Genomic DNA, 14658 nt, shown 5'->3' with positions numbered 1-14658 from the left:
AACTCCAATTTCATAATTTTTTTGACTCTTTTACCGTCCCCATCAGGACAATGGGCATTTGCTCTAATGCAGCTCACTGCATCCTGGTCTACAACCTCTGTCAGTCACTGCAAACCTGAACTGTCTCCTCTTCTGTACAGCGTAGCTCCCTGCGCACATTGGCCATCTCCAAATGTTGCGGAGTCGGAACCTCCCTCCTTAAACCAGCTCCCATGCCTATTTCTTTCTCTTGCCTGGTTCTCTTTTCAGCTATTCAGCTGACAAGAGCACTTGCAGCTCGCAGCGCTCTCACCCATCCATGCACCCTGCTCCCCATAAACTAATCATTGTGATGGATGCTGACCAACTCATCCTTCTCTCTGTTACCTTTCCAAAACAACAAACCTCCTCTGTACTAAACTTGCTCCCTTGTATTCCACTTTGTGCTCAGCTGGTGCCTCCTTATTGTTGCGCAACTCTTGACCAGCAATCAATTAACTTTAGCGCAATTAATTCCCCCTATGACTCTTTTCACCACAGCCCCCTAATGTTTATACGTCATCCAAAGTCATTTTCTGCCTTAAATCTAATGCTTCCAGTATAGAAATCAGCCTACCACCCTGTGCTAAGATTAATTTTGAACGTCACAGAAGCCTATAAAGAATTAATGAGGATTATTACACGCATCAGTTAAGACAATACATTAAATTTGTTTTGAGAATTTGAGTACTAGTTTTGAATGAACAGAGATTTTGTAGTAAATTGTACAATTTGATGAACTACAATAAGGATTGACTGACTGTAATGGTATTGTATACGGATGGTTTAAAGCTTTGGATGTTTCCCGGGAAAGGTTTATTTTATGGTTATATTCTGCATTATGTTTAAATAATGTTTAGAAGTCTTAAGTTTTGAAAGTTTTTTGGGGAATTCAATTCAAGCATCAAGGACAGCTCAAAATAGCAGGGCTCCAGATGGCGACTAAAATGGTCGCCAATGCGACTTGATTTTCTGTATTGCGACTAGTTTTTTCATTCCAGTCGCCGGTGGCGACTCTCTCTCTCTCAATCTAAGAAAAGTTTTAAATTTAAAGCAGCAGAAATGGCTTTTAATTATGTACGAACACTCTCAGCCCACGTCTGCCTTTCCTATTACACTATCACGTGATTAAAGCCAAACCGAAGCGGGCATCAACTGACACGCCCACTCTGCTTCAAACATCATCTCGCTCACTGCTGCGGATAGGGATGCGAAATAGAAGAGAATCGGGCCGCGACTACTCCTCGAATTCCATCCTAAGTTTCCATGTAACACGCAAAATGGCCAAATGAAAAATTTCTGACTTTTTCCTCAATGACCACTCGTCCAAATCCTGCCTTGTCTACTTCTGAATGAACCGAAGATAATTCAGTCAGTGGGTTATCTGAGGTACAGCCACCGGGATCCGGAAATATATAGTTATTAAAGGATGACAACTCCGTCCCGTCGCCTGGAAGACAGTTTAAAGCGACTTGGTTATAGGAGTTCGCTTGGTTATGGTATGACAAGGGAAAGATGTATTGCAGCTTTTGTGCACAAGCCGGACAAGAAATTGCTGGTAAAACAGAATTCATTTGTGGTACGAGCCATTTTAAAAAGGAAACTGTGACAAAGCATGGTGAGAGTAAGAAACGTGTGAATGCTAGGTCTGCTTCTTGTGACACCCCCATAGCAAAGGCAGTGCAACATGCTTGTGAGAAAGTGACAGAAAATGAGATGAAAGAATTAAAGATAAAATTCAATGCAGCATATATGATTGCACTGGAAGAAATACCGTTCACAAAGTTTAAATCTCAAATTCTGCTGATGGAGAAGAATGGCATGGATGTGTCAAAAACATATGATAATGATACAGCATGTGCAGAGTTTGTAGGTTGCATTGCAGATTAATTAAAAAGTAATGTGCTGTAAGCTTTAAAGGTAAACTACATCTCTGTTATAACTGATTGTGGAACAGATGTCTCAGGGAAAGACAATGTCATCACATACTGTAGGTATGTATCTGATGAAACACCTAAGACTCATCTAGTAGGTTTGCCTGAGATTGATTATGCTAATGCAGAAGGGATTCAAAACACCATTAAATCACTGCTTCAGAATGCTGACCCAACCAACCTAAATTGGTGGGTACATAAAATGAGTGCTTTTGGAGCAGATGGTGCAAGCGTGAACATGGGTGCAACAGGGGGAATAGGGGCACTTTTCAGAAAAGAGATAGGTGAACATGCTCTGCCTTTCCACTGTCTACCCAATCGGCTGGAACTTGCAATGCTAAATACACAAAGGTCAGTGCCAATGATTGAAAAAGTTTATGACCTTCTACAACTAGTGTGGAAAATGTATCATTTCAGTCCCCAAAACAAGCGAGAGCTGAAGGCTGTAGGAGCAGAGTTAGGATGCGCAGTACGAAACCCATCGGCAGTAAAAACTCAGCGCTGGTTGCCACACATTTATCGGGCACTCTCAGTTTTTCTCCATTCAAACTATGCAACAGGTCAGGGGCAGTACACTGCTGTGCATCATCATATGGAGCACCTTGCAGTCATGTCCAAAAACAGACATAAAGGGAAGAGCCAAACACATTGTTCAGCAAATGGAAAGCCTGTCTTTCGTTGTCTTTTGTCACTTTTTACATGACCTTTTTTTAGAGGTCTCAAAGATGAGCCTTACACTTCAAAAAATTCTCTTATACTTCCTCAGGCAGTTGCTGCAATTGTGGGCTGTGTGGTAACAAGTAAAGGATTGAAGGAAAATGTTTTGAGAGAAGGAAAGCTGCAGGAATTCTTACAGCACATAGGTTCTCAGCCTGAAGGTTCAGTGCAACAGGAAGGGCCATCAACAAGCAGGAGTGAGAGGGCTGCAAGTAGCCACACAGTCATAACCTTCCAAAATGTTAAATTGAAAGGCCCCCAAAATCAGGCCACATTCAAAAGTGATCTAAAGGCCGCAATTGAAAAAACAGTTGACATTACTGTTAAAGAATTGGAGATCAGGTTTGCAAACATGATGTCAAGTGTTACACAGCACGGACATTCAAAGGGATCAGAAATTATCAAGTCATTTTCAGTGTTTTGTCATTATGCATGGCCAGAGGACATTGATAGCTATGGCAAGTGTGAGATAGACACACTTGTTAAATGGTACAGGGAGCTCTTATCAAACAATGGCTGTGATGTCACAGCTGTGCAGAAGGAATGGCTGATGTTGAAAATATTAGTGAAGGGTCAGTTTATGGATGAGACTTACGGTGACCTATGGACAGTGATGCTGAGCAAGGAGCCATTCTGTACAGATTTTAAAAATCTGCTTCACTTAGTCGAAATAATGCTGGTGCTTCCAATATCTGCAGTTCAGTGCGAGCAAGGATTTTCAGCACAAAACAGAATAAAATCAAAAGTGCGCAACTCCCTAAGTGTAGAAACACTGGAAGACTTGGTAAGGATCAGTACAGAGGGCCCTACACTTGAACTTTTTGACCTAGAGCCCAGTGTAAAGCGCTGGTTGTCAGCCAGCAAAAAAAAAGTGCAGACCAAAGTATACTGGCTGGCCTAATGATGCTGACATTGTAATGGTTAGTGACAGTGAACTTGAAGAGTAATTAATTTCTTTATATTTGTACACTCATTGCGAAATGATTATTTCAGAAATGATTGTTTATAATGTTTGTTATTGTGTTAATTCTTGTGTTATTATGTGTAAGACATTTTCAGTGTTTGTATTTGTAGTGTTCCTTACACATGTTGTGTATAAGACTCTGGACTTGAAGTATTGCTTAGCAGTAAACATTTGCACTGTTCACATTTATGTGTCATTTATTCTTCTGTTATTATTATCTATAAGACCTTGCAGAGGACACTAGTAGGCAGGTCAAATAGCTCAGATAGGAGAAAGGAAAGGCAGTGTGAGGTAGGCCGAAGAAACAAATAAACAATACAAGTAAATATTATTTGTTTATTTCACATTTGGCATGCGGTAGAGATTATGGCTCCCAAAAAAAGCATTTGGCTCCTAAATATTTTGGGTTTAGGAGCCAATGGCTACCAAATTTTTTTTCTGTCTGGAGCCCTGAATAGTTAGTTCAAATAGGCTTATTTCTTCATTATAGTTTGTTTTTTGTTGCTTTTGTGTTGCATTGGAGAGGTTTAGAAGCATAGCTATGTTGCCAGATAGGAGCACAAACATGTTTAATACATGCACACCCACTGAGATTTAAACCTCAGTTGAAGGCCTGTGAAGTGGAAATTACATCCATTTAAGTTTCTAAATTAGCATTACACCCAGTGGTCTCTTCAGTAAGTATACCATTTTATTATCACTAATAATCTCCTTCTCTAATGAGCCAGTCATTTGGCTACAGTTAAACTTGGGAATGGACAAGACGCATGCTCTAAGAGACACTGACCATGCTTTGATTGTTTGTGCAAGATGTGTTGGTTGCAGTATCTCAGTAATTGTGTGCTGTTATCAGGGGGCTACTATATCTACAGCCTATACAGAATTATGTGATAAACAAGAAAAAAACAGTGACAACAAAAAGACAGCAGTACTGTGGGCAAAAGCACCTTTTAAATGAGGAAAATCAGAGAAGATTGACCAGCAGAAAGGTAATAAATGTTCCTATAGCATCTGTTTACACATTGCACAACATATCCAAACTTAAAGCAGAGGATCAGCAGTAGCTTAAGAGTCCAGTGAGCACCACTCCAGAAGATGAGGTTACAGTGGGCATGTAATAAACTAAAACCAGAAAAATTGGTAAAATGTTCCTATAGCATCTGTTTACACATTGCACAACATATCCAAACTTAAAGCAGAGGATCAGCAGTAGCTTAAGAGTCCAGTGAGCACCACTCCAGAAGATGAGGTTACAGTGGGCATGTAATAAACTAAAACCAGAAAAATTGGTAGAATGTTGCCTGGCCTGACAAAACTCCATACAGTATCTGCTGCAACATGTACTGTAGGTGGTGCAGTTAGATTTTTCTGTACACAAACTTGAATTCTTGGTTTATTCCTGTTTTTTTTCCCCACAGGTGAATGGTGGTTGTATAATGCTGTCGAAAAAGATTTCTTGGCCTATATTACAAACTTGAGCATCATTTGAATACTATGGCTTACATAAACATTGTTGCTGATCTTGAGCATTTCTTTATAGCTGCAGTTAACACTCCTTCAAATGGACAATTCTGGCAGGATAATCAGTCGTGTGCCAAAACATTTCAAGCTATTTCAATGAACTTGACAGTGTTATCGGTTTAACTAAATGGCCTGCATAGTTCAACAGGATACATAAAGAGGTTTTCAGCATGAATCAGTGGGTACAGAATCTGCAGAAAGTTTGTGAAACTGTTGAATGTTTCTGGCTCCTTAATGAATTCATGCTTTGAAAGATTCATTCTGTTCTGTAGTCAAAAGCGGAACTCACCAGGTGCTAGATATTGTAGGTCTACCTAATAAAGTGGCTTCTGAGTTAATATATCAGACAGATTAATAGACAATTTCGACTTAATTTGAATTGGAACCCTGTGCATGGGTAATTTAATTAGGATATTTTGTTTTGATGGAAGTTAGTTGCTGTTAGCTTTATATGAAAAATCCTGCTACTTGGCTCAGCAATAAAAGAGTAGAAAAACAATTTGCACTTGTAATTGTGTAATTTATTTGACTAATTTCTTCCTAGTCATAAATTCAACAATTGGAAATTACTTTGCACTTAGTAATAAACTGCTTTTGTTCTTACACTTTCAACTGTCTTGCTTATTTGTTTCTGTTATTAAAATATTTTATAGTTAAGAGCATAGGCAGGTTTTGAATTTAATTGGAAATAACAATTTTGTGTCACCTTTTAATCTGGATTTGTGGTAAAATGATTTTTATTATTTGGTATTATTTTATCCATTTTTAAAATATATCAGAATTTAAAATTGTGTAAAAGACTTTGTACCTTGTATTTGTTTATGGACACCTATGTGAAAAATGTCACATTTCATTTTCTTGTTTTTTCATAATGGATTATCCCTCTAAGTGAACAATGTGCACAAAGCAAATATATTTTTCTTGTAATGTTCACTTTTAGAACATATTTTCTTTTTTGCTGACAAGTCTGGGATAAAAAATGCAATTGGGTAAGCAATTTAATACATTAGATGTAAATTTGCTCTTTTGTGCTTATCTTCACAGGTTGTTCTAGATGTTGGCTGTGGAACTGGAATTCTTTCTATGTTTGCTGCCAAGGCTGGAGCCAAACAAGTAATAGGTGTTGATCAGTCTGATGTCATCTACCAGGCAATTGATATTGTTAGGTATGTATTGTTTAAAAAATAAGAAGAACATAAACCTATTTGTTGTCTTTGAAACCGCATACATATTTTTAAGTAGTCTGTGGCTTTGGTATTTTAAGTAGTTATGTACTTTGTGAAATCACCTAATGCAAATAAAATAAAGAAATTAATCCAAAAATATATTTTTCATAAAGTGCAGTAAAATTCCTTTCAAATGAAGGTGCAGACTCTTTAAAGGAAAGGAATAGGTATTTGAATAGAATCAGCATGAGGCAGTAAATATATTTTTATTAGGACTGGAAGAAAGTGACTTGCCCAGCAGGTGGGTGGCCTGTCTCTGCAGAAAAGGGATATGACTATTCTTTTTTACAATTGTTTTCTGTGTCCTTAAACTGTCTTTGTATTTTTTCATAAAGTCTGCAGTAAACTAATCTTTCAGACTTGTTTGTTGTTAAAAAAAAAGCTATTAACACGTGTGATAGGGGGCACCTTTTGTGCCATCTTACATGAAAAAAATGCCAAAAACTAGTCACTCATCAAATGTAATGATTTATTAATACAAAAAGAAAAAACACAAGAGAGAGTTTAGTTTTGAGAGAACACAGGTAGCATTATGAAATCTAGTAGATTTCTTTGTACCCCATGACAATTCCATTAACCTAGTACTCAAAGAGTATGCAATTCCTGGAATCACAACCATCTAGCAGTTGGCAACCCTCCTCACAATGCTTTACAACAGGTACTTATATTTACAAGTGAAAATGTGTAAAATACTTTACCTTCCAAAACCTGCAATTAGATACATTTACTAGCTAATTAAAGAAAGCAAGTTTTTGAATTATGCGCGGTGATTGATCTTAAGGGACATTTCTGGTTTTTACATTTTGAATTATTTTGTTTTGTCTTTGAATCATATGTAGCTTTCCTCCAACGTCTGAAGGGTGATGTTTTAGATTAAGCAGGTTTAGGAAATGGATGGATGGATAAACAGAATATCAGATGTCATGTCTGAGACTATACACTGTACATAACACTTAACTTTTGGTCCACTTTTTCATGTAAAGGACAAAGTGGCAAGCGTGATACAAAAGACCTTAGCAACACTTCCCAGTTTGCCCTGGAGAATTCTCAGGCACTAATTTGTCCTAATCTTCTTTCTTTGAACATATAACCACTTGTTTTAAAACAAAGGTACTTCTAATATTTACTGAAAACACTTGTGATTAAGAGGCTGCTATGTGAAAGCCATGGAAAGTGGGAAAAATACACTACCTTTCCTGTAAAGTTTCCTTTCAATATTTGCTCCTTGTAAGACAACAAAAAAGAGGTACAGTTTCTCACTGCTGCCTTGTGCATTTTGCATCCTTTGAGTGACTTTAGATTTCATTATATTAATACATGTCAGAAATGTACTTTGAGGGAAGGTAGTTATACTCACTTTTCTGGCACACCTACAGATACAGATATTCAGAATGAACATGGAAAGCTATGTTATTTTGTGGTGCAGACTTACAAAAGACTGCACAGGTTATTTTGTTTTAAAAGTATTAGGTAAATTAAGTGGACTAGTTTGAAAAACCACAGTGTGGAGCACTGAAAGCTTGCAATGGTGTGTGGAGCACTTGAGCTGTTACTATAAAGGGCCTGTATCTGAATCCCGGTGAAGGCTCATAATACAGTCTTTTTTAAAATTACAGATTTTAAGTTGTGCATTTTTTTAGATGATTATTGATTTTAATCTTATTGATTTGTAGGATAGGCAGCAAAGTGGTACAGTGGTAGCTTTGCTCCCTCACAGTAAGGAGACCAGAGTTTGTATCGCAGGTCCTCTCTGCATATAGTTTGCATGTTCTCCCTGTGTCTGTGTGTGTTTCCACCAGGTGCTCCAGTTTCTTCCCACAGTCCAAAGACATGGAGGTCATGTGGACTAGTAATACTAAATTGGCCATTGTGTGTGTGTGTGTGCGCGTGCGTGCGTGTGTGTATGTGTGCGTGCGTGCGTGCATGTGTGTGTTTGCCCTTTGACATACAGGCACCCCTGTCCAGGGTTTGTTCCTGCCTTGTACCCTATGCTAGCTGGGATAGGCTCCGGCACCCACCTGCAACCCTGTACAGGACTATGTGGATTAGAAAATGACTGACTGACTGACTCTGTAGCATGTGAATGAGTGGTTTTCAGGCTTACATATATGCACAGAAAATTCAAAGTATATTTTGTAGTACAAAATAAAAATAGTGATAATAATACGTTTTTCCTAATTGTACCTTTAAAGACGTCAAGAGAACATTACAAGATGAAACCATAAAAAAAAAAAATTGTATTAAAATGTACACATCTGAATTATGTCCTCTTCTTAAGTATTTTATACTTCAGAGTCTTTAAACCATTGACTTATAGTATTGTAGTTAATGGTGTTAATGTGCCTGACCTGATATAATGTTTACATTCTGTACTTCACTAAATGTTGCTGTATAATCTTTTATCATATCAAGTTTAATTCTCATTTTTATACAAAAATGCTTGGAAAATTCCAGACAGCCTTGTGACAGTTGAAACTTACTGTGTGTAGACCGTATTTGTAAATGTCGATGGAGGATAAAAGACCCCTCCTTGCAATCTCTGGAAAAACATTATAAAAATAGTGATCAGAAATTCTCAAAACCTACATTGTATGACTGGAAATGAAATGCTTCCCCTGTCATTTAACACTCTGTTAAGCAGTAAAACAACTGAGGTAAAAAAAAAGAGAGTGTGATAGTTTTTTCTTTTTTTCTTAAATGAAAGTTTAAAAGAAGTTTGTTTTTAAGTGTTCTTATCTCGGGTGGATTGCATGATTAGCATTAAAAATCTCAGGGTAAATTGTCTATTTTAAATTGTTACTATCATTGAATTCCTAATTTGTTTACTTGTAGTTATTTTGGAAATATTATGTCATGTTTATTATATCTATGAAGTGGCAGGAAATAAAATGCTGAGGTTGTAAAGTAGCCTGTCATGCTGTGATGGGTTAGACTTTATGATACAATACAATTTCTTCAGTATCTGGGTGATTCTGAACATTTTTACAAGTGTACAAAAAACTTCTTGATACTGTTTATTCAGCTTGGGGCTTTGAAAAAAACAAGGAAAAAAAAGTAAATAATGTAATACATCTGCAAACTCAAAATTAAAATGTTTAAATTGATTGTCTTATTAATTGTGTTTATCAATTTTTAACATAAGTCTTAGCTACTACTGAAAATCTCCAACCATCCCTGCAAGACTGTGTACTCCTTATAGAATAAAAAATAAAAAGCGGAAATATGCGTATGCACAAAAAAATCCAGATGCATAAATCTGTGTGAACGCCAACTTCCACGTTCTTCCGCTTCAAAAATCTAGGTCAGCGCGAAAAGTAATGCACATGCACGTGCCTGCTGTCCCACCCCACTCCTCCCAGAATTATACCTCTTTGAATATGCAAATCAATATAAATAGCCCTTAAGCTCCGCCTTCTGTGAAAGACAATGGCAAAAGCATGGGGGAAATAGAAGAATTTCAGTGAATACCAAGTGGAGGCAAAGAAAAACATACTATTTGTTGGTTTAAACAGTGGTATAAACAATAAAACGGAGTTGATCGAGTGACATAGAGTGTCGGAGAAACTCGAAAGCTCAAGTTCACAAAGTCGCACGGTGCCCGAATAAAAAAAAAAAAAGTGGTCACATATCAAAGTCGCCGTGAAAAGGCGAGTCGTAGCCCACTGTCTGAGAGTCATATGAAAGCTTATTAGGGTACAGAGAAAAAAATTAGGCACACAGTGGGGAAAAAAAGCATGAAATGTCAACTTTAATCTCAAAATTTCCACTTTAATCACGTAGTTTATTTTGTCATTAAAGTAGAACATCATAAACTTCATCCTAAAATCATTTAATTTACTAGTTTCTCAAATACCATCGTAATTAAAGTAGCATGTTAAATGCTTTGTTTTGTATTTGATCTTCTATGTGCACTACCTACTTCTTAAACAGGCTTTCTCTTCCTCCGACAGGACACAGAATCCATTACATTCGTAATATTACAGCTCTCTGAATAATTAAAATACTGAGATGTATACGTGATATCATTTTCATGATGATAGGAGTTAAAGCATGTTATTAAACATGGGAGCACAGTGGCGCAATGATAGTGATGAGCAGGTACCTCATCCACAGATTGTTCCTGCCTACCGCAAGATGCTTGCTGCGCTGTGCGTGACCTTCGATGAAATAATTTATTGTAGCAGTACTGTCTCTTTCAAACATACTAACCCCGAATTCCTGTCCTTCCTTTTCTTTCTCCAAGTAACCAATCGCCACACAATCAGCTCTGTAAAAGACGTTAATCCATCTGTAAGCTTAGAACGTCGATTCTTCAAAACTTTTAAGGAACATTGAAATATCTTCGTAGTACATGTTTAATTATTCTATCTATCTGTCTTACTGCAGTATCGCGCCAGCCCCAGCAAGAATATAGCGCGAGGCAGGAATAATCGGGGCGCCAGCTTGTCGCTAGCGCTGTGACACCGTGTCCTCACATGTTTAATTATTTACAATATAGATTATTTAAATGACGTTAACATTTTATCTGTATAATGTAATAAACATATTTTGCTGCACTTCATCTTAAAAATGATATCGTCATCATATGTAAATACGCGCTTTACAAAGTGGCTCAGGTTGTGCAATATTATAACTGTATCGCAAGTTTACAGTTATGTAATTGTACTAATAAGTACAAACAGTTCTACAAGGAGCACTTGATGGACTGATTGAGTGCGTTTATAGTTCTTGGGATGAAACTGTTTCTGAACAGCGAGGTCTGTACAGGAAAGGCTCTGAAGCGTTGGTTGGATGAGAGCAGTTCAATTGACAGCATGGCTGAGGCAGCGTGTGCTTGATGCTGTATACTGATCATTCTCTTTCTGATCAGCTGCTTCGAGTGGTGCAGTGAGAGAAACAACGCTAAAGCAGCTATGGTATTTAGAATAGTTTGGCCATTCCGTGGACCATTATATTGTTACAGGTTAATTACAATCAGATGCCTTAAACTAATAAACAATATGCGGTTAATTTCAGTGTATATGATAAAGCTGCGTCTGGGATGTGGATCTGAAAAAGAAAGGGAAACCACAGTGGAACATAAGCACTGCTTTGATGCTGGGTGCCGCCAGTTTGCAAAACCGAGTGGAGAACTTGCGTACGCCAGGGTTTGAGCTACCATGAAAATGTGTGTGGCTTTACGCCAAGTTTAGGTATTATACATCACAATTTAAGTATGGAAATGGGCTCACGCTACATATTTGTGTACGCACCGTTTATACATGAGGCCCCAGGAGAGGACAATTAAATTGTAATGCTCGGTTATTTGTAAGATCGTTATTTGTCAGCTAAAATTTGTTTATCATGGTGGCCCTACTTGTGGATGTGAGCTGCTGATTTTTAGTGGATTTAGGAAGACTTATTACTCCGCTAGAACATACCCATCCTAAAGATTATTAACTGTTAGTTTCAGTTACACATACATTATTTGGCTTTGTCTCAATTACTTATTTACAATTAATAGTATTCAGAATCAAAGTCAGTGTACTGATCTGGTGTAATTGAAGCTTTGTTACTTTATTGACTTGGCTGGCTTTTTCAAGACCTATGGAATGATCTTAGCGCACTTTCTTTATTTTGTTTTAGGAGCTTACCTCCTTCGCCTTGGTTACACCTTCTGATTGTGGGTGTTATGGAAGTCTTTCATTTTTTAGTTCTTGCTATGGACAGTCAAAGTTAGGGCCAGTTTGAGAGCTGCAAGCTTGATGAGAAGAGGTATGATCTGGGTTTTACATAGGGTTTTTAAGAAAGGAGTAGAGATCTTGCCATTGATGTCTTTGGTACACATAAGCCTATCCTTTTATTTGACAATTGGTGCAGGGTTTTGTCCATTGTTATTTATCCTTGAATTATGGTCCTTTGTTTGAACTTGGGTGTCTAGCTGGTCTCTCTAATAGATGTCTCAGTGTAGATACTTGGTCCTGGATTGATCATCTTATCAGATAAGTGGCTGAATCCGCATTTTGACGAGGGGTCCATCCTGGAAGCTGAGACTTTTTAGTTGACATTGAGTGTCTGGTCCTGGCTTTTTGAGCCAGGACTTGTGTTCTAGCCGTAGCAATGGCGTCTTTCTGCCCTGCACCACATTCTTTCACACTGGGGATATCATTATTTGGATAGTATGTGGTGTTAGGTTTCTGCCAAATGCCACTTTTTTGATGTAACCTACATGGCAATATATACTTATATTTGTCAGTCCTAAAAATATCCTTCTAGAATTATTCAGGATTATGGGGCATATTTAACAAACTTACTATGACCTCCTACATTCTTTTTTGAGTTTTTGCCTTGCTCTTCTGTTGTGAATAGCTTTGCTATTCTGCTTGTATTATTACTGGCAGATTAGTGTGGCAATCTTCCTCTCATAAAGCAGTATATTCAATAAAAGCTAATCACCAGCTACATAGCCAACTACTACACTAGTAATGGGTGCAGACATATAACAACTCTATACTTTGAATGCAAATCACAAAAGGGCTTGCATTAAAGCATATGTTTAAGCTCTGCAAATATCAACCTCCGTTGTTCACCACTACCCGTGACTTGACTAGTAGACTTTTTGCCTCTGGCATGCTAAAAAAAAAAAAACTCTCCATAGGAAGTCATTCACTGCAAAAACTCTGACATTGTGATCAGATTGGAGGTGGTATTGTGTTCTTTCAATACATAGACTAGGATGAAATAAACAGGAGTTATGTGAAAATGTTTAAATATAATAAATATACTTCAGTTTAATAGAATTTTGAGATTATATTTGGTTAGGTATTTTGTTTCAGAGATCTAAATTGAATGTGTATGTTTATGGGACTGATTGGTAAGGCTATGATTATGTTGCCTCCATCACTGCAAGCTCCCTTTTCAAATACTTGTTTATACTGCTCTTAAGTCGTAATGTCTTTTTCATTCTTTGACAAATATTCAGTCTTTTTAGAGACATACAAAAATAAATGTAAGTCTGCACATTCTGCCCAATTGCTACGTGTTTTGTGAAATGTGTGCATTTATTCAAGACAGTTTTGCCAAGTGGCTTCTCTCTAGTGTCCACCGGTTTCCACCTCCAAATCCAGCAGTGATTATTCCACTCAAAGTATCTTTGAGCACTTACCATCATGAGCTGACAAATTTGCAAACATTCAGCCCTATAAATAATTTGCAGTCATCATGTAGCTGGTTTTCATGGTTGCTATTGGATTTTATCTGTCTGAAGATTTAATTTTTATTAATTTTACACACTCTAGATAGATAGCAGTATACAGTTATATCAGATTTGAATTCCTTGCAAAATTAATGTGAACAGTTCAACAACAAAGTAGGGTATAATCTATAAATTGGAGTTGAATCACTTTTACCTGAAGTTTTAATGTAGCTTTATTAGTCTGTACCAACATATGGATTCAGTAGTAGCTAGTATGGACTTTTCAATTAATTTATACCATCTCAACTTTTCTCTAGCATTGCCATGAGATTCTAAATTCTTCCAATCCTACCCTCTCAAATGGAACCTATGGCAACATTATTAGCAAGTTACTTTTGTGATGAAAAGGGTGCAGTAACAAGCAGCTTGGTATAATGTGATGCTGATTTATTTAAGAAATGAAATTCAGGCTGTGTGAATGCTAACAAGCCTACCTCTTCCCTTTCGGCGATTTTTTTTTTTTCTGTTTTTTTTATTTTTTTCCCCCCGTCTTTCTTTTAGATTCATCATGGTCCTTTAAAGGAAAATCCGACCAAGTGCTGGGCAGCAGACAACAACTGCTTTTGTTAGAAAGGGACAACTGGTTTATTAGCACTTAATCTTGTGTTACTCACATTCTCTCCTCTTTACTTGTGTAGACTGTGAAATATAAGGCTATGTAGTTACATACATATATAAGCTCATGTTTAGTCTGTTAAGTCTGATCTTTCCCATTTTGCTTATTTGCATTATACAGTATGTGTTTTATGTATCCTTATTTTTATTGGAAGTGTAGAAAGGAAAATATTTAAACTATTTGTTACATCTTATTACCAGTTTTTGTGGGAACGAATGGTGGATTTCTTGAATTATTATTTCTGTAGTGGGAATCAATCTGATTGGCCAGGTCCAATAGTATTGCCAACACCAGCAGTGGTACACTGAATAAATAAGATTTACAAAAATGAAGTTATACTTAAGCAATAGTGTATTTTGATGACTGACATCCAGTAGTACTGCCAGTGCTAGCCATGTGTAATTAGACAAGTAACAGGGTAAAACAAA

The 14658-nt window shown here is 37.1% G+C and overlaps 1 protein-coding gene across 1 annotated transcript in view; it reads left to right on the top strand.

Moving 5' to 3' along the window:
* prmt3 (protein arginine methyltransferase 3) overlaps positions 1 to 14658 on the top strand; it is a 309295-nt gene that overhangs the window by 96773 nt on the left and 197864 nt on the right. Inside the window, exon 9 of the mRNA XM_028793849.2 lies at positions 6199 to 6320. Coding sequence (XP_028649682.1) covers positions 6199 to 6320 — 122 coding nt within the window. The remainder of the gene's footprint in view (positions 1 to 6198; positions 6321 to 14658) is intronic.

The sequence above is a fragment of the Erpetoichthys calabaricus genome, chromosome 2 (assembly GCF_900747795.2).
Source record: "Erpetoichthys calabaricus chromosome 2, fErpCal1.3, whole genome shotgun sequence".
Lineage (NCBI taxonomy): Eukaryota > Metazoa > Chordata > Cladistia > Polypteriformes > Polypteridae > Erpetoichthys > Erpetoichthys calabaricus.
Note: the sequence above shows the minus strand (reverse complement) of the source record. Positions and strands in the feature narration are given on the sequence as shown.